General features: G+C 53.3%; 8 protein-coding genes across 8 annotated transcripts; 3 read left to right on the forward strand and 5 right to left on the reverse strand.

The window, feature by feature from the left end:
* Positions 1-56: 56 nt before the first annotated feature.
* AYL99_01648 (hypothetical protein) lies at positions 57-1,680 on the forward strand (the record flags this gene model as incomplete). Its single annotated transcript, XM_018833164.1, has 6 exons — positions 57-86; positions 160-471; positions 528-1,011; positions 1,072-1,227; positions 1,287-1,339; positions 1,405-1,680. 6 exons carry the CDS (start codon positions 57-59, stop codon positions 1,678-1,680), a joined length of 1,311 nt encoding a protein of 436 aa, XP_018699043.1.
* Positions 1,681-2,719: 1,039 nt separating this feature from the next.
* AYL99_01649 (hypothetical protein) lies at positions 2,720-3,909 on the reverse strand (the record flags this gene model as incomplete). Its single annotated transcript, XM_018833165.1, has 3 exons — positions 2,720-2,958; positions 3,025-3,246; positions 3,297-3,909. 3 exons carry the CDS (start codon positions 3,907-3,909, stop codon positions 2,720-2,722), a joined length of 1,074 nt encoding a protein of 357 aa, XP_018699044.1.
* Positions 3,910-5,243: 1,334 nt separating this feature from the next.
* On the forward strand, positions 5,244-7,193 carry AYL99_01650 (hypothetical protein; the record flags this gene model as incomplete). The annotated part of the gene is made up of 1 exon (XM_018833166.1): positions 5,244-7,193. The coding sequence occupies one exon, from the start codon at positions 5,244-5,246 to the stop codon at positions 7,191-7,193; it is 1,950 nt and encodes a 649-aa protein (XP_018699045.1).
* A 773-nt stretch (positions 7,194-7,966) lies between these two features.
* AYL99_01651 (hypothetical protein) lies at positions 7,967-9,364 on the reverse strand (the record flags this gene model as incomplete). The annotated part of the gene is made up of 4 exons (XM_018833167.1): positions 7,967-8,290; positions 8,385-9,125; positions 9,184-9,258; positions 9,317-9,364. 4 exons carry the CDS (start codon positions 9,362-9,364, stop codon positions 7,967-7,969), a joined length of 1,188 nt encoding a protein of 395 aa, XP_018699046.1.
* A 390-nt stretch (positions 9,365-9,754) lies between these two features.
* On the reverse strand, positions 9,755-12,211 carry AYL99_01652 (translation elongation factor G; the record flags this gene model as incomplete). Its single annotated transcript, XM_018833168.1, has 1 exon — positions 9,755-12,211. One exon carries the CDS (start codon positions 12,209-12,211, stop codon positions 9,755-9,757), a length of 2,457 nt encoding a protein of 818 aa, XP_018699047.1.
* A 760-nt stretch (positions 12,212-12,971) lies between these two features.
* Positions 12,972-14,884, forward strand: AYL99_01653 (hypothetical protein; the record flags this gene model as incomplete). The annotated part of the gene is made up of 3 exons (XM_018833169.1): positions 12,972-13,427; positions 13,485-13,938; positions 13,989-14,884. The coding sequence occupies 3 exons, from the start codon at positions 12,972-12,974 to the stop codon at positions 14,882-14,884; spliced, it is 1,806 nt and encodes a 601-aa protein (XP_018699048.1).
* An 839-nt stretch (positions 14,885-15,723) lies between these two features.
* On the reverse strand, positions 15,724-16,946 carry AYL99_01654 (hypothetical protein; the record flags this gene model as incomplete). Its single annotated transcript, XM_018833170.1, has 2 exons — positions 15,724-16,680; positions 16,791-16,946. 2 exons carry the CDS (start codon positions 16,944-16,946, stop codon positions 15,724-15,726), a joined length of 1,113 nt encoding a protein of 370 aa, XP_018699049.1.
* A 532-nt stretch (positions 16,947-17,478) lies between these two features.
* AYL99_01655 (hypothetical protein) lies at positions 17,479-17,997 on the reverse strand (the record flags this gene model as incomplete). Its single annotated transcript, XM_018833171.1, has 2 exons — positions 17,479-17,481; positions 17,539-17,997. 2 exons carry the CDS (start codon positions 17,995-17,997, stop codon positions 17,479-17,481), a joined length of 462 nt encoding a protein of 153 aa, XP_018699050.1.
* Between the last annotated feature and the right edge of the window lie 29 nt (positions 17,998-18,026).

Consider the following 18,026-nt stretch of genomic DNA (forward strand, 5'->3'; position numbering starts at 1 on the left):
TTGCTAGGCTCAAGGCTTCTATCATTACTTTACAAACAACGCATACTCTGATCAAGATGCCTCCCGTAAATGGCGGAAATGGTACTGTACGTCTTGTCACCGAAAGATCCCCGTCGTCACCAGAAGCCTCCATTATGCGAGACGCTAACGACATACCAGACCCATTCGTGGACGTCTTTGCCTCGGGCGATGTCCACGGCGGTATCCTCTCTTAACAAGTCCTTGGACAAGGATCCTCAATGGCAAGCATTTGTCGACACCAAAGCCATCTTTGAATCTGTGACAATGGGCGTGCAAAGTCTCGGAGGCGACGAGGCTATTCTCGTCACCGTGTCCCCCGGCGCCAAAACGTCAACTTCGACCGGCTCTCCTTCCAAAGCAGACTTTGTTCTTCGAGCACAGCCCGAACAGTGGGAGAAATTCTTTGCTGCCGCCCCTGTTGCTCCCTATACCAGCTTTGTCGGTTTGCAGGTAAAAAAACAGATCTCCCAAGACAGTTCATGCGTGGAAAGTGACTCGGTGACCAGGGCATGAATATCGTCCAAGAAGGAGTCGGTGTTGACGGGAACCAAGTCAAGTTCGCTCAGTACTGCCACTTGGCCACCCGTCTCCTCGAACTCCTTCGAGAGGGCCAGAACGGGCCCTTGAAGGAAGACGAACAACCCGAGTCGGATGAAGACCACCTCACAGGCAAATACATCTACATCAACGCACCCGTCTGGGGCCGCACAAAGGTCTTTTACGAGACTTCTGGCAACGGACCTCAGCAAGTCGTGTTCCTGCATACCGCTGGAAGCGACAGCAGACAATATCACGGCGTGATGAACGATGCCCGCATGCGCGAGAAATGCACCATGGTCGCTTTTGACTTGCCGGCTCATGGGAGGAGCTTTCCGGGTAGCAATCACATCCCAGGAAACCATACGAACAATGAGGATGCGTACGTTGGTACCATCCGGGAAATGATCAAGGCGTTGAAGCTCAACAAGCCTATCGTGTGCGGAGCCAGTAGTGAGTTCAACTCCTGTCTGATCCGGAACACCCAACTCGATCTCTCTGACTCTGCTTTAGTGGCTGGCCAAGTATGCGTCGCTGTCGCGATCAGGGCCGAGGAAGTCGGTGCCGGAGGCACCATTCCTCTCCAGGGCTGCGACTATTTGACCATGGATCGACAGTTTAATGACAAGAGTCCTGTGTGCAATCAAGCGTTGTTCAACCCGGATTGGGGTAAGCAAGATAATATGCGAGGATTTTAGATCTTCGGCGCCACTGACATGCTTTTGCAGTATACGGCATGATGGCGCCTCAGAGCCCCAAGGTCAACAAGCTGCTCATCTGGGTAAGTCGACCCCATCCTCCTGGTACTTTCTCCCTCTCAACGCCCTGCTGACGGCTTCTTCTCAGCATCTGTACTCCGGGCAAGCGTACGGCATATTCCACGGCGACTTGGACTTCTACTTTGGCGGCTTCGACGCCCGCGACCGCGTCGCTTCCATCGACGTCAAGAAGTGTCCCATCTACTTCCTCACCGGCGAGTATGACTGGTCCACGACGCCTGAGATGTCTCAGGCCACGGCGAAGAAGATTCATGGCGCCAACTTCAAGGCCATGAAGGGCCTGGGCCACTTCCCTGCCACGGAGGATCCGCAGAAATTCGTAAGTTCAAACACAACCCCCTAGCTGTTATCCTCTTCCTGTTCCTTTCCCCTCGTCCTCGTCCTCCTCCACCTCTTCTTCTCCTTCTCCTTCTCCTTCTCCTTCTCCTTCTCCTTCTCCTTCTCCTTCTCCTTCTCCTTCTCCTTCTCCTTCTCCTTCTTCTTTTTCTTCCTCGTGCTGGAGCTAAGCATGTTACCCAACTAATCCAGGTACCGTATCTGCTCGACGCGATCGAATGGATCCAGAAGACCCGCACAACCTGAAGCCTCCGCAGTGAGCTCTTGCAAATTACATTGCGGTGGGCGAGGACTGCTCCGATCAATGAAGGGTAACAGTGATAATGTCCGAGGTGTGACATTCACAAAAACAAGAAACCGTTGAGTGCTGCTGCCCCCTGTCCTTTGCAACATTGGTGGTAGTAGTCTCGGGTGGTGGGGGTGGGGGGGATTTGCAGTATCCATGTTTCCACTATGGAAAGCGAGACAAAGTAACGAAACCCCATTGCTTGTCTCGGTTTCTGTGTCCCCCTTGAAACACAACAAAAAGGCATGTGAATCCTCTTGTCGTGCGAGCTACCCGATCTGAAGGAGATAGTAATGATATTGTTCTGGGGCGCTCCTTTGTCTGAAAAGCAAAAGCATGTAGTCTTCTCCTGTGCGAGATATCGGTAAAGCTCTCCACGTTTTGACGTGCCCTCCGAGCCAGGAATCTCTCTGAACACTGGATGGGAAGTGACGCATTCGGCTTGAGTTAGAAGGGCGAGTCGGACTAACGTCGTTGGCAGATGGTCAATTCAGCCTTTTGTATATGTATATATATATATATATATACGGCGAATCTCATCGACGCAAGCAAGCAGTTTAGTCGTTAATTGAGCATATCTCTTCGTCTATCGTCACTCCTGATGGTACATAGAACGCACAAGTTATGAGTTCGCCACTATCTTATTTGATGAAAGTTATTCGTGACACTGGTTTGAGAAGGATGGCCTGGTGTTCCTATCAGCCGGCAAGATAGACAAGGAACGCATTCCCGGAAGCCTCGAAGTCCTGCCCAAAACGGCTCAGGCGTCTCGGTAAGACCGGACCACCCTCATCTTCGCGGGCGGCTCGGCAGGGCCACCATCTGGATTCGTGATCGCGCCAGCGAATCCGAGATTGGTGTTCCAAGTGTCGGCAGTCGACTTGTCCCTCGTTCCTAGCGCCTGGATCTGAGCCTGGACACTTCGACACAATGTCTTCGCAGCGTCATTCGCTTGACAGACGTTGGTAAGTTGATCGCAGATTCGATTGGTGATGATGTCTGGAGGTACAGGATCAGCCATCCAGCGCTGTTAAGAGACTCGCAGACCGCCGTGTGATAACGTACTTGGATTCAATGCCTCCTGCTGCCCTTGCACACACAGCGGGTCGATGGGCAAGAAAGTAAACTCGGTGGCGGGCCGACCATTGAGTCCGCCTTCGAACTTCATGGTCGGCACACAGAGGCCGAAATCAACACCGCTAATCGTCGAAGGCTGAACAGAATTGCCTCCTGTAGCTGCCGCAGCCGTCGTTGACTCGGCAGCGGCAGAAGTGGTAGAAGTTGCAACTGTGAACTATTAGTATTGTTGTTGTTCAATTCTGAAGATCCTGACTGACCGGATGTGTCGACGGCGCCACAGGGCTCAGCTCCTGAAGTGGCAAGCCCAGTGGTGCTGGAGGTACCGGTGCCAGCGCTACCAGATGCCGCTGGAGCAGCACTTGTAGCACCAGCAGCAGATTGCCCAGTAAAATTAGTGAATCCATTCTCAGCGAGCAGGTCCGCAACACTCTTGCCAGTGGCATCCAGCGGAGTCACCTTGGTCTTGGCAGACAATGCGTTTGCGATATCTGAACCAACCACCGCCGGGTCGATCAGGGGCGTGATACCTCGGAGGACATCTGTAGCTGGCAGAGTGGGATCATCGCAGATGGTAGGAATCGACTGAACGAACGGGTTGAAATTCTTCTCCGCAGCGACAAGGCCGATAGCTGCAGCAACGGCCTCAGCTCCGGTGCCGAGCTCGGCAATGATTTGGTCACCACGTTTGAGCTTGTCGCAGGCATTGGTTGCTGCCAGTAGATCGCTTACAGCCGCGCCAGCAATGGTCTGAGCGACTCCCGGAGCGCCGGCCTGAACTGCTGCAATGGCTGGGATGGGAACTTGTTCTTGACCAAACCGGGCTTGAGCTACGGCAAGCAGTGTCGCAAGCGTTGTTGTTTTGAGGCGCATGTTGGAAAGGATTGTGGAGGATTGAAATCCAAAATAAAGATCGTGTTGCGAGTCCGAATCGTTGTAAAAGAGAGACTAGCTCGCCAAAGAAACGAATGTACCGACCAGCGGCTGATAATGCAGAATAATCAAAGATGCGTTGCGTGACGACAGCACAGGAGATATTTCGAATGAGAGAAGACTCACATCAATTTATATATTGCCCTTTACCTTGAAGCCATGTTTCCAGAAGGTTGTCCCGGCTGGAAGCGAGGCCAGCTCCACCGCATCTGAGGGAGATTTCAACTTGAGATACAGCGAGCATTCTGAAGGCGAGGATGTCGAGGATTGCACGATGAGCTCCCGCCAAGTTGGAACGGAGCGTAGGACGGTGGACTTGGCGTTGCACGAGGTTCTACGGGTTGGCAGGTGGTGTCATGTGTTTTTCGATTGAGTTTGCCTCGTTGCCTCAGGAATTAGATCCAACAGCTAAATGTATTGTTGATAAATTGGACGCGGATTGCCGAGCAGGACGTTTGTCTGTCCTGGCGCCAGTTTGAAGCAGGCGTTGTGTGGACTTCGGTTTCAACGGGTAAGGCTGACCCTAGTTCAGGGATTGAGACACATTAGTTCCTTCTCGGCTGCATCGAAACCGAAGCGAGGCCCACGTGGATGAAGCTAAGATCTGGAAAATACCTCCTCCATTCTCATGATCACCTCCTCGACCAATAAACCGGTCGATGTCATGATCAAGGAGTAAATATCTGAGCATGCTGGAGTCACCCCTGATTTTCGAGGTCAACACAGCGCCTTTTTCAGATCGAAAATGTACTCGTCAGACCTCCAGGAGCTAGCAAGCAGAAAAGACTCGGAACAAGTCATTTTCGAAGGAGCTCAGATGTTAGCTGAGTAACGATAATGTACAGAGCAACGATCCTGGCGGAAGAAAAGGTGAGTGGACCGAGTCTGGAAGATGGGTCGAGAACGAAGCCAGGCTGTTTGCGTAATTAGGGAATCAGCTGACACATAAACTTTCCCATTGCCCATTGGGTGCCTATTGCTTCGAGGGAAATACTCGAGCCAGAAGTGAGGCTCTTGTTGAAGCGAGCCGGACAGAAGATAGAGACATTGAGGCAGATGTATGGCACGTGACAGCCGCCAAGCATGACGTCATTTCTGTCACGGTCTGGGCTTCTGCCAATAATTCTGTGAAGTTGGCGCGTCGCATTTCATTGATTCAACCACACATGGATCAATCCAATCCCGTACATGGCGCATGTTGGTCATCTCGACTCCTTCGCTGATCACAACACTGGCCTTTCTCTGCCAATCGCATCAAGTCGTCCGCTGCAACCATGACGGATTGGAGCAAGTTGAAGGTTGCCGACCTCAAGGAGGAGTGCAAGTCGCGTGATATCCCTCTGACCGGCCTCAAATTAAAACAACATTACATCGACAAGCTCGAAGAATACGAAGCACAGAATGGCGACCAGTCCAATGACAATGGGAATGAACAGGCACAAGACACAGAAGAAGTCGAGGAACAACCTGCTCCGCAGGAAAATGAAGGTGGTGGAGGAGATCTCCAGCCTGACTTGGGTACGAGCGACATCGGCAAGGATGAGGCGTCCAAGGATGCTAGCAGCGATGAACACTCTGCGTCTCAAGAGAACGAAGGTGGAGCAGACAAGCCTTCGGTCATTCCAGCCGAGGACGGTCAGGCTGAAGCCTTAACTAAGGCGGAGGAACAACCTAGCGCAGAAGTAGTTGCCCAGCCTGATGAAACGGAGACAAAAGATGAACCAGAAAAACTCCCCTCCCAGACCAATGAGGACGACGGAACGATTGAGGCTCCTGGACAAAGTGATGACGCAGCGGACGGTGTAGGAGAGCCATCCAAGGACGAGGTAACAACCATCGACCAAAGCGGCGAACCCAAAAAGACTGCTGCGCTCTCCACACCACCCCCAACAGAAAATCTGTCTGATTCGAATACGCCCTACTCCTCGCAAGTACCTTCCGGTGACCTTGCAGAAGACCTGAGGAGGCGGAGAAAAAGAAGTGCCACACCGGTTCCGTCGACGCAAGATGTAGCTCGTAAGAGAGCGCGTTTAGTAGACGATGCAGGAGATGCGAAGGCGGAAGATGCCCCAGATCAAACCCAAGCGGAACTAGAGGGGGCAAGAGAAACCTCTGGAGAGCGTGCTGAAGTTGTCGCTAAAACATCTGGAGATGGTGTCGTTGTCACAGAATCCCTTTCCCAGCCTGAGGAAACCACTCCAGGAGAACCCAAATCAAATGATCAAAAAGCATCTGCGACTCCGCCCCGATCGACATCTTCATCAGAAGATCGAGACATTCCCCCGGCCATCCACCCAGCAACATCATCCATCTACATCCGCAATTTCAAGCGACCTCTTCACATCCCTTCGCTTCGCGCCCATGTTACATCAATAGCAAAATCGCGTTCCTCCGACGATGCTGATCCCATCACCACATTCTATCTCGACAGTATTCGAACCCATGCATTTGTTTCATTCACCTCAGTCGCGGCTGCCTCGCGAGTTCGCTCTGCGATGCACGGATCACGCTTTCCCGACGAACCTTTACGAGAGCCACTATTTGTTGACTATGTTCCCCCAGACAAGGTGCAAACATGGATTGATCAAGAGACCGGCAGTGTGTTTGGTCGAGGAGGCGGTGGGAGTCGCTTTGAAGTAACGTACGAAGAAGGCGAAAGTGGCATCGAGGCCATTTTCCAGGAAGTCGACACCAGTAAACCTCGCCCTCCGCCCTTCGAGCCAAGTCGCGCTGCACCCTTCGACAGGCAGCAATCAGAATCCCTTTCCGCAGGTGTGCATCCAACCCGCGAGATCTTGACGTCTCGCGACCGCCGGCGGGGCCCTCCGACTGGTCCTTCAAACCCATCGTCAAACAATGGCAGAGGCTTCAAAGCGCTCGACGAACTCTTCGACTCCACCTCTACCAAGCCGAAGCTCTACTATAAACCCGTACCTTTGTCCGTTGCGAATGAGCGGCTCGACATGTTACGCGCCTTGCGGACAGGGTGGGAAGAGCTGGGACGGAGCGGCGATGAAGGCATGAAGCGGTACTCCTTCGAGCGGGACAAGGACAGAGAGCAATGGGTGGACAAAGGCCCCGAGTTCGGGTTCGGACGCAAGGGCCAGGCCAGGCTGGTTGGTGTGGGAGGAGGTGGAAGAGGAAGGGGAGGAGGCGGCGGCGGCGGAGGAGGAGGAGCATATCGAGGCAGAGCCGTGGACTCATGGAGGGGGGGTGGGAGATGACACCGGTTCGCAGGACGAAGCACCTCATACGCTTCCGCAGCGAGTTGGCGACACGGGGATCTACGATTGAGCAAACCAGCTCCAAGTGACGGACTCTTCTTGTAAGGACTGCTATGATAGAAACTGGCGGTATGTTGTTCATGCTGGAACATGAAAGGACTTGCGTTCCCGATGCGAGGAAGTATGGATGCGACCAAAAAAACAGGTCAGAGGCGCGAATGTATACCAACCACCCTCAACCACAGCCTCGACATGACAGCCCTGGAAAGGGGCATATTTCCTGTGTTCTGGTGGTGCCTCCCCCAGTTACTATACTTCGCCGCTGTCTATCTTTTCTTTTTTGTTCTTCTTCAATTGTACAGGCAAAGCTTTGAGTGCCCCGTCCACCACCTGCCTACATGATAGATGTCACTGTTGGTGTTTTGCATTGAGTTGCTGCTCGATACTGTGCAAAAATCTCTCCCCTCCAAGAGAGACGGGGCGATTTCTCGCTCGGTGGTATTAATAGTTTCGAGATGGCGGCGAATATTGTCCCCTTTCAGCTCGGTCTTGGTCTTAATAGATCTTGTTCTTGTTCTTGTTCGTGTCCTTGTCTTGTGGGCGTGTGTGGGTGTCTGCAATGATCAGCTTCATAAAATGCGAAGATGGCCAAAAAGTAACTGATTGATGATGGCTGGCTGCTCCTTGTTGTTATTGTTTTTGGTCGGTGTTTGGGTATTGATCGCTCTTCCGTCTTGCTCACCAGGGCGAATCTTTTTTCTCTCTTTCTTTCTTCACCAGTCATCGCCCCAGCCGTCTTCTTTGTTCTTCCGAGGCGGATTCGCCGCCGTCGCAGACGACCCGGAAGTGGTTTTCCTCATCGCACTGGTCCCGATACTGCTGTTGCTGGTACCCCCTCCGCCCAGGCCGAAGCTGTCCCAGAAGTCCTTCCTCTCCGGCTCTGCCCGCTTCGACGCGGCCGCCGATGCGGCCTTCTCGTCCTGACCCTCGACAAATTTGTTGAAGGATTCGGCGGCGCCGCGTGCACCGGTTTGAATACCCTGTCCCGCGGCCGCGGCGGCCTTCTGGGCTTGGGCGGCAAAGTCGGAGGTTGCGATCTACTTAGATCATGAGCTGTTAGCCATGCGATTCTCTGCTCATCTCGTCGAAGAACATGTGAGAAACAAAGGGCGTCTGTGACGGGTAACTGACATTCCGTGCAGTAGGTTGAATGTAGGAATCATTCACCATCTTGGCCTGCTTGCTGACCATGCCTCCAAACCAGCCAAAACCTTTCGTTATAGCTGCCACAGGATCCTTGGAGAAATCATCCGCCGAGGGGATCCCGCCTCCCGATCCCTGCTGCTGCGAGGGCTCCGGCGGTGCACTGCCAAAGCCGCCATACTTCCCACCCTGACTAGGTGGTAAGTTGTCTGGTCGGGTGGCATTCGCCTCGCCCATGCGCGCGAAGTAGGCTTCATTCTGGGCTTTTTGCTCCGCTGGAATGCGTCCTCCCTTGGGGGGCGCCGGTGATGCGGTACGACTTCCTGGACGGCTGTTGTTGCTCGAGACAGCCGCAGTATTGTTCCTTGCTCCTCCAGCCGGCGTGACAGACCGACTCGCCTGCTTCTGTAAGATGGCCTGTCTTTCCCTTTGGAAGGCGGCTTTATCAAACTCCCTTTCCTCCACCTGACAAGACAGCCTCTCCTTCCATTCCTCACCGATTTCACAGTCATAGCGTTCCTTTATCGTTGCCTCCTCGAACGGTAGCGAGGGGCTGTTCTTGTTGTAAAAGTCCTGCCAGGCCTTGTTACCGCCGTACTGCATCCGGAGGATCTCGGCCTGTTTAAAAGCGTCCATAGATATGGATCGCACAAAGGAGACGTGGACGCCGAGTCCGCGGTGCACGCCGGCGCATTGGAGGCAGATAAAGGTAGAAAACTTGGGGGACGCCTGTGTCCATGGTTAGAACAGAGGAGATGTACAGGACAGGAGGACTCCCAGGACTCACCCATTGCGGCGAAGGGGCACCGCAGTCGCAACACTTGTCGTTGCCAGCACCCTCCTTTTTCCCCAACGCTGCAAGCTGCAATATAGGATCAGGAACTCATATTCGAGACGAAACAGGTTCAAAGAAAGCGAACCTTGCTTCTAGTCTCCGGGTCGACCTCCCACATCGCCTTGGCCGCCATCTTGGTGGAAGTTTCGTGTCTGAGTGTGTGATGATGAGCAGCGTGGGGGGGCACCCAGGGGGGAAGTTGTTCGTGTGGTCACTTTTCTCAGCTCTCCTCAGGTCAGCTTGGCCGGTAAGACATGCTCGAACACAGTCTCTGCTGAAATGAACATGCGGATCAGGATAGGTTGACGTGTAGGCGTGTAGGTCCTCAGATGGTTCTGCACAGGGTCCAAAGGTATTTCGAGTTGAGCATTGTTGGTACAATTGCGGAGTCAAAAACCCCATTTGGCTTCAACCACCAATTGTCCGTGCCAGCTGCTGACATCTGACAGTCTAAACAGATAATACAATACTTACAAATACATCCTATATTATATATATATATATATATTGTGTCTCGCATCGTTCACAGTCCACCCTGCAGTTCTGCAATGAGTGCTTTCTCTCGAGGGCCTGTGATCTTCTCAAATCGGTCAACACTCATCACAAACGTCCCCCTTCCTCCGGTCATGCTGCGGAGATGTTTGAGGTAGCCGACCATTTCTTTTAGGGGGACCTTCGCCTTAACAGTCCTCTGGAAATTGACCTTCTGGTGGTCCTCTCCTGCCAACGATGAACCAGATTCAAACGGATCCTTGGGGGCATAGATCTTCCGCACGTCAATTCTTCTGGAATCCAAGCCAGTCTGCGCATGCTCTTCTTCATGGTCGCCTAAGGAGACAATATGCCCACCCCGACCGGACGAGATGTCTTGGATGACCGTGCCCAGGCTTGCTTCGTCCACGTTGATGTCGACGTTCATCACAGGTTCCATCAACGAGCAGGGACTGCTCTTAGTGGCATCTTTGAATGCCGCGATCGTGGCCAGGCGAGCGGCGGCGGTCAGAGATCCGTAAGTGGTTTCCGTGCCAAAGATGTGCTCATCGGGACGAAGAGTCAGGGTGACTTTCGTGTTGCGCATGGGGTAGCCCCAGGATGGGCCACGGCTCAAAGCTGCCAACGCGCCGTTGAGGTAGGCGGTCTGAATTTCCGGGAGCAGGAGGTGCGGCGGCAAGCCCCCCGTGTCACTGTCAAGTGCTCTTCCTCGTTGGTCCAGAGTTGGGGTCTCGATGATGATCAGGTTACCGTCTTCTTCATGAGTGAAGCTGTCTTCGGAGTGATGGACAAGCTCAGCAGCTTCGATTTCCAAAGGTTCCACAAAAGCCGTACACCCGGCTTTACCTTTCGAGGCTGCACGGTCTCCTTCCAATACTTTTGTGATGATGCTTGAAGGTTGTGGCAGTGTTTCACGATAACCGATTGCTATCTTGCCCATGCGGGCTTTTGCTTTCAAATCGTTGACGAGCCTGTCTTGGGCGATCTCAAGATGTAATTCGCCCATTCCACTGATCTGTGTTTGGCCTGTATCTTGGTCCTGCGACACCTGGAGGCTGGGATCTTCTCGCAACAACAGCGCCAGCTTTTCGTGCATGTCCTTCTCTTCCCGCAAACTGTTTGGTTCAATGGCCGCGAAAAAGACAGGCGGCGGCACCCGAATCGGGCGCAGTTGCAACTTCTGCAATGGTTCCGGTGGAGTGGCCTTGTTTCCCGCGTATGAGATGAGCGTGTCACCGGTTCGAGCAAACTTCGAGCCTGCAATAACCCCTATCTCACCAGCTTGCAGTGACTGGACAGGTACCGATTCCGAAGCATACATCCGGAGTAAAGTTGTCACCCTTTCGGAATTCTGAAGATTCGTGTTGAAAAGAAGAGCATTGCGTTCGATCGTCCCCGAATAGACTCGGATGTAGACCAGCATACCTTTGCGTGGATCATTGACCACTTTGAAAGCCAATGCGCAGCCTTGCAAAGCCTTGCCGACCGCTGCCGATACCAATTCAGAGCCTTTCTTCTTGGACTTGGATGCTCTCTTTTCCAGGGACAGATCACCTCTTATCAACTGCGAAAGCCCTCCGGAGGCCGGCCCGAGACCAATCTCGGGATCCGGACGTTCTTCTGGGGCCGGCAGGAGGTTGGTGACAGCGTCCAGGAGCGGTTGGACTCCGATGTTGCGGAAGCTGGCCCCAGCAAAGACTGGGATAATCATGCTCTGCGGCGTGAGGAGACCCCTTCGCAGACTGTCCCAGATTTGAGCAGGTGTCACTTTAAGATGGTCTTCCTCGGCGTCGAAAAAGGCTTCGACGAGCTGATCGTCGTGTTCACTGAGAAGTTCAACCAGAGCCGTCCTTGCTCTTCGCAATTCTTGCGCAAATTCCGGATGCTCTTGCTGCAACCGCGAGAAGGGATAACGTTCTATCCCTTTGCCATCTCCGCCATACTCGTATAACAATCCATCCAGATTAATGACATCTCCGACGCCAATGAATCGGCCCTTTCCGCCCTCAAACCAGGGAATTTGACAGACTGCTGGCCAACCACTCAAGCGAGAGCCAATTTCACGGACTGTCCTTCCGAAAGCAGCACCATCCCGATCCAATTTATTGATATACGCGATTCGTGGAATATTCCACTCGCCGGCTTGGGCCCATACCTGCTCAGTCTGAGCTTCGACACCGGCAACACCGTCCAGAATACAAACAGCGCCATCCAAGATGCGGAGTGACCGGCGGACTTCGAAAGTGAAGTCAGCATGTCCTGGCGTGTCAATCAGATTGATGGTATGCGAGAAACGTGCGCGAGGCTGAGCTTCAACATCATCGGCAGGCCCTGAAGGTGTTGCAGCATGATCAGGGGGCCATTTGAAGGTTATGGCCGCGGATTGAATGGTGATCCCACGGGCCCGCTCAGCAGGAAGGAAGTCGGTGACCGTAGATCCTTCGTCGACATCACCTATCCGACGAGTATGGCCGCTATAATAGAGCATACGCTCCGTCGTAGTCGTTTTGCCTGCATCGATATGGGCGATGATGCCGATATTTCTGGTCCTCGAGGGCCTTAGGCTCTGCGGAGTTGACGCTGTAGGTGCTGCACGCGAACATGAAGACCATATATTCCTCAATTGGACCCGACGAAACGAAGAAGCAGAACGAGACCGACATAAATCAATTAGAGGGGAGTGTCGAATAAATTGCACATGTTGGACTTGCATCCCCTATCAGAGATGGAAATGGCTAGCCAACCACATCAACCTGCAATGGACGCCAAAAACTTCAAAGGCCACGTGAAGTGAAATGGGGAATAAGGCAGGACTGAATGAATGACTTGAATTGGTTGCTTTCGAACCTCAGAGTATGTACAGTGCTGAGGTTTGGAGGAAAAAAAAAATATATAGGTAGAATCCGGTTGCAGGTAAAGCAGCAGCACCCACTAGCCATCTTCGGCCGGAGCGCAGTCCGCAGGCGCCTTTTTCCCGCCGCTTCTCGCTCCTCCTGCACCAACTTCCCGGCTGGGGACCGTTGAACACAATGATAATAGATCGATAGTACGGAGACTGCTGAATCCAGTAGTGTCACCTTATATTGCTCGATAAACACTACACAGTTCCCTGCGAACATTCCGGCGACTTCAGAAGCTGCATCTCAGACACGCCTAGGTCTTCCTTGAGTATATGTGCCGAATGTCCGGTTGATTGACCACACCACAACCTGAGCAGTTCTCCGCTGCCACCCCCTTCGCAGCCAGCTATGGACTACTCTGTCGCCGCCAGCGAGGCCGATGCTCTTCACGGCGCCTCTCCCTGGGGTTCGTCATCCCCACGGGCCTCCAGGGGCTTTGCGCAAGCCAGGGCAGATTCTCCAGAGTCACCGCAGCCTATTCGAGGGCATTCCTACAATCAATCCCAAGACAGCATTCCTGATAACCCTTACCTACCTCCACCGAATCAAGCCAGTGTGCCCGCTACTAGGGAGGCTGGGTTCTTGGGAGACCCAGTCGCTGCCGCACAACATCAAAGTCCAGAAGAGGTCTCTGCGCAAGCACAGGATGTCCAAGCAACGGGGGCTGCGCAACAGCGGCCAGGCGCTGCAAGATATCATAGTGCTAGACAGAACAGACCGGTGCCCCAATATAAGTTGCAAGCCAAGGTAACTGCGCTGGAGCGAACAGGACGCAAAGATCCTGTTATCAGGTTTGACGTTTATGTATGTTATGGTTCGTCCATGACAACCTGGAAGCAATCGAACTAATGCCCTTGAAAGACTAATCTCCCCAAATTCCGAACTACTCAATTCCGAGATGTCCGTCGAACGCATTCCGAGTTCGTTAAACTCGCCGACCATCTCATATCTTCGAATCCAGAGGCTCTTGTCCCGGCTGTGCCTCCGGCTCAAACTTCTGCCGGAGTAGGCACGGATGAGGACGAAGCTCGAGTCAAGGCGGCCATGCAAAGATGGTTGAATGCTGTTTGTGGCAACGATGTGCTTATGCGTGATGAGGAGATGGTGTTCTTCGTGGAGAGTGATTTCGGATACTCTCCCGTGGTGAGAATGAAACAACCAGCGACCGGCGTGAGACGGAAAGTCTTGAAACAATTTGCACCGCCGCCTGACGACACGCCTGAGCTCCACGAGGCAAGGCCTATTGTCAAGGCGTTCTACTTGAGTTCTCTGGACACGAGCCAAAGACTCGAAAAGGTTGTCAAGGCACGACGAGGTGAGTCGTGTGAATATTTCTCTTCGGTCCCCCTTGCTGATGTTCCACAGCACTCGGTCTTGCAGAATCCTCTTTGGGAGAAAAACTTGGTCAAATGAATGTCCAAGAGACTCACCCCGGTCTTGCAACCGCATACCGCAAACTCGGACGCATCATTCAAACGTGCGGCGATTATCACGCCGCGCAAGGAACTGCCGAAGCCACGACATTGGGGGATGCGCTCGCCTATCACTCCTCCGACGCCTTCATCGTGAAAGAAACTCTGACAAATCGACACATCCTCCTCCGTGAATTGCTCCAGACCGAGGCATCCCGTCGGAGCAAGGAGAACGCGGTCCAACGCCTCAAAAGCTCATCCAGCGTGCGCAGAGATAAAGTTGACGAAGCAATTTCTGCGCTCGACGAGGCAATCTCTCAAGAAAACTATCTCCGCTCGAAAACCCAACGCGTGACGGCCAACTTGTTGCTCGAGAAACGCCGCTGGTTCAGCCGCACGTCCACCGAATTCATGCTCTCCCTTCGTGAGTATGTTCTACGTCAGATCGAAGCAGAACGCCGCACGCTCGCAACTCTCGAAAGTGTCAGGCCCGACATCCGGGCCATTGACGCTTCTGGTGGTCTGAGCAGATTGGGGCGGGAAAACCATCCCACCGTTAGGCGGATCAGCATGGCCAGCAGCCAGGGTGCAAAGGGCGACGCTTGGTCCGGTGTCCCACGCAGCAGGGATGCTCTTTCTCGAAGCATGTCGGGAAGCTTCGGGCCGGGAGCGCTGGGCGTTCCCCTCCCAGAAGACGGTGAGAACGGGACGAACGGTGCGGCGGCGGCACAGGGGGGACGACCACGAAGCGCGACCGGAGCCAGTCTGGAGAGGGTCAAGGAAGACGAAGATGAGGATCGTGTCGATGCTCGAAACGCCGCCAGTCGGTTGGCGCAGAGCACGTTTTGATCTGACATTCCCCAGAAGCTTACGGCTGAATCTGCGCGCCTTTGATAGCGTGAATGAACATTGCCCGAATCATCGTCGTCCACGGCGGTGCAACATAAATAAAGACGTTGAAGAGCAGCTCGGCGGAGAGTGGGCTCCAAAGAAGCACTTTTCGAAAGGGTATCAGAAGGGAGGGAATGACGGGCCTTGTGTCAAGAACAGGCGCGGAAGAACGTGAGAGAACTTTATCTATCCAAGCTCATTGCTACTGTATAGGACTACCCCCTATTCAGCAATGTGTAGCATGTGAATATTGTCCTATCCAGCATAGTACTGTACCTTCTGTGGGTATCAGGATCGCGAGCAAAGAAACGCTTCCGTCCATCAAGCGTTTTCAATCATTTTTTTGGTGGCCATCGTCGTTGGGCCTTGGTCCCCAATTTCTGTCTCGCCCTTGTCCCACAAGTTCCTCCATCTGCTCCGTAGCTTTAACACTGCATGACACTTTGATGCAATTGGTCCCTTTCCTTCTTGTTTGGATGTCATTGATCTTCTCAGTAAAACTCGGACACATTAGATATTAAGGCGAAGCCTGAATAAGGCCTTTTGCTGGTGTTGTATTGCACGTTTTGTTGGTTCAGGTCTCTCGGTACCTCTGACAGACCCTTTCGTTTCAGGATAGGTCCTTATTTCGGACATATCTAGGTCTGCCAGTGTGTAAATTGTTGAGCCTTCGAGGCTCCCATGCCTCCTGTAGTCGATTTCGGATGACGTTGGTTGGATGAAACGATGGTTCTGAAAACTGCTGTTTGAGAAGACAAATGGTGTCGTGTCGCAAGATCCTGGCTGAGACTGGCGGTTCAGAAGCTTGGTCCCAAGCTGCTCAACAAGTTCTTGAGTCTCTCTCCCTCCATGTTACTTGAAATAAGGGTCTCGCCGAGTTGCGTATCTGCCATTATACTTCCACGCTCGACGCCATTCCCATTGACGGAGCCATGATTTGACACCGTAGAGTCCAATGTTGACTCAGCGCAGGCTTTCATACTTGGTCGCGAGGTGTTGCAGGTGAGATGAGTAGGAATGCTGCCCACAGGACCGACGGCGCCAAGGGCGGCGAAACTGAAGCTGCGTGGTTGCATGGCAGGGCTGTCAACTGGAGTGTCGTTTGGACTGGTCCCAGCTCCTCGACACCCACTCCCAATAGCACCCCATGGATTGTTGCTGGGAAAGGTAGTGGCACTTGGAGATCTCATCGGTGCAATGTGGCCATGACCCTGGACATAGTGGTTGGCTCCGGAAGGGAATTGCAACTTCTTGATTGTAGCGTGTAAGATGTCTCGCTCTGTGAGTAGCGCGATACGTTCCTGGCTCATGTTTTCGATCTGCGTATTCAACTGAGACCTTTCTGCTTGGAGGGTCTCAATTGTGTCCATCAAAGCGCGCTTCTCTCGTTGTGTTTGTTGGACGAGGCTGCGGAGGAACTCGTTGTCGGTCTGGAGGTGAGCGGCATGACCAATGTCCATACTCATACGAGGAGAAGGGGTGCTGCGCCGGCTGTGGCTGATGAGCGGAGTCACAGGTCTGGAGACCGCATTGCTGTCACTGGCAATACTCTCACAATGAGTGTTGTTACCGCTGGCTCCAGCGAGAGACGACACCGAAGCAGACGAGCGATTTGCAATAGCCAGCTTGCTCAATGCACGTTCTAGAGATCTCCCTGCCTTGGCCGGTTCCCCTGGAATTACCTGGCGAGGTGCGGCGGTGTAATGGCCCGTGTCGTGGTGTGCGTATACTAGGTCAATATTAGCACTAAAAAGCTGCGTTGGGATCAACTCACGGCATTCATCCTCAGAGTATTTGCATTCTCCCTTTTCCCACCACCAGAAACAAGTGAGGTGTTTTACAGAGCGACGATTGTGGCTGTCACCTGGTGAGGGTAAGCATGAACTAGCCCTGGAGCTAGGTCGGGTACGGGGGTGCGTTGAGCGTCGACTTGTATCTCCGCCTTCAGCTTCTGAATCTTGTTGAGTGCGTATGACGATGGGGACAGATGATGAGCGTGACTCTCTTCGGGAACGGACATCTTGCTCACAGGGACGAGAGCGACGAGGGGTCTGCTGCATGCTGATGCTTCTCGGAGAATTAGGCGCTGATCTTGCAGGATCTGGATAAGCAGGAAATGATTGCTGTAAGGGACTGTGGACGAGAGGGCTGCTGCTGTGACGAGGGACTGCAGGGGAAGGCGCGCGACTCCAGCGAGCGGGATTGGGGTGCAGACGGGAACGAGGAGCCATGCTTGAGACCCGAAACAACTTTGGCTCAGTAGGAGCACCAGGGGGCACTTTTGAAGATGAGGACGATGCTGATGCCATGGTCGTGCGAGATGGGGGAGATGAGAGTGATGATGAAGATTCGAGAGCAGAGAGGAAGATATGGTGTGGGAGGAAGAAGGAAGGTGGTGCAGACAGTGCAGAGAATGGGAGCAAGATGGTGAAGACGAGAGAAAGATTTCATCTTGGAGCGGGTGAGGCAGAATTCACTGGTCTGCTTGCTTGCTTGAATGCTTTTGTTTTTGTTGTCTGCTTCGTTTGCTCCCTTCTGTCTTTTATTCCAATTCACTTCTAAGACGATTCAGTCGCAGTCAAAGAGGAGGCTTTTTGCAGTTTCATTCTTACAGTTTTGCCATCTCCCTCCTTCTGCTGGAGAAGTCTCCATTCTTCGATCCTATCGTGAAACTCTTGCGAGAACTCATCATGGCGTCTGGCCCCGTCATCTGCGAGAACAAAATACGGTGCTTTGTCTTTTAGAAAGATGTGTGCCCCCAGAGGTGGCAGCGCGGGCTCGGCCTCAACCACAGTCCCAAGGGTCACGGCAGTGCGGTCTGTCTCGAAGAAGTACCGCATGAAGAGGGCAGAGCCACATGACTTGCAGTGACCGCGCTCGGCAATGTCACTCGCTATCCAGATATCTGGCCGCTGTTTCCATTCGACTGTTGAAGCAGGAATGCCCACGAAACCCATGTACGGTGCACCAGACACGCGCTGACAAGTGACGCAATGACAGGCCGTCAGGGCCAGGGGCTCAGCTTGAGTCTCATATTGAATGCGCCCGCAGGCGCAGCTCCCTTTGATCATACTGGAGAGGAGGGTGAAGGGTCCTAAAA

This window comes from Fonsecaea erecta (genome assembly GCF_001651985.1).
Source record: "Fonsecaea erecta strain CBS 125763 chromosome Unknown Scaff1, whole genome shotgun sequence".
Taxonomy (NCBI): domain Eukaryota; kingdom Fungi; phylum Ascomycota; class Eurotiomycetes; order Chaetothyriales; family Herpotrichiellaceae; genus Fonsecaea; species Fonsecaea erecta.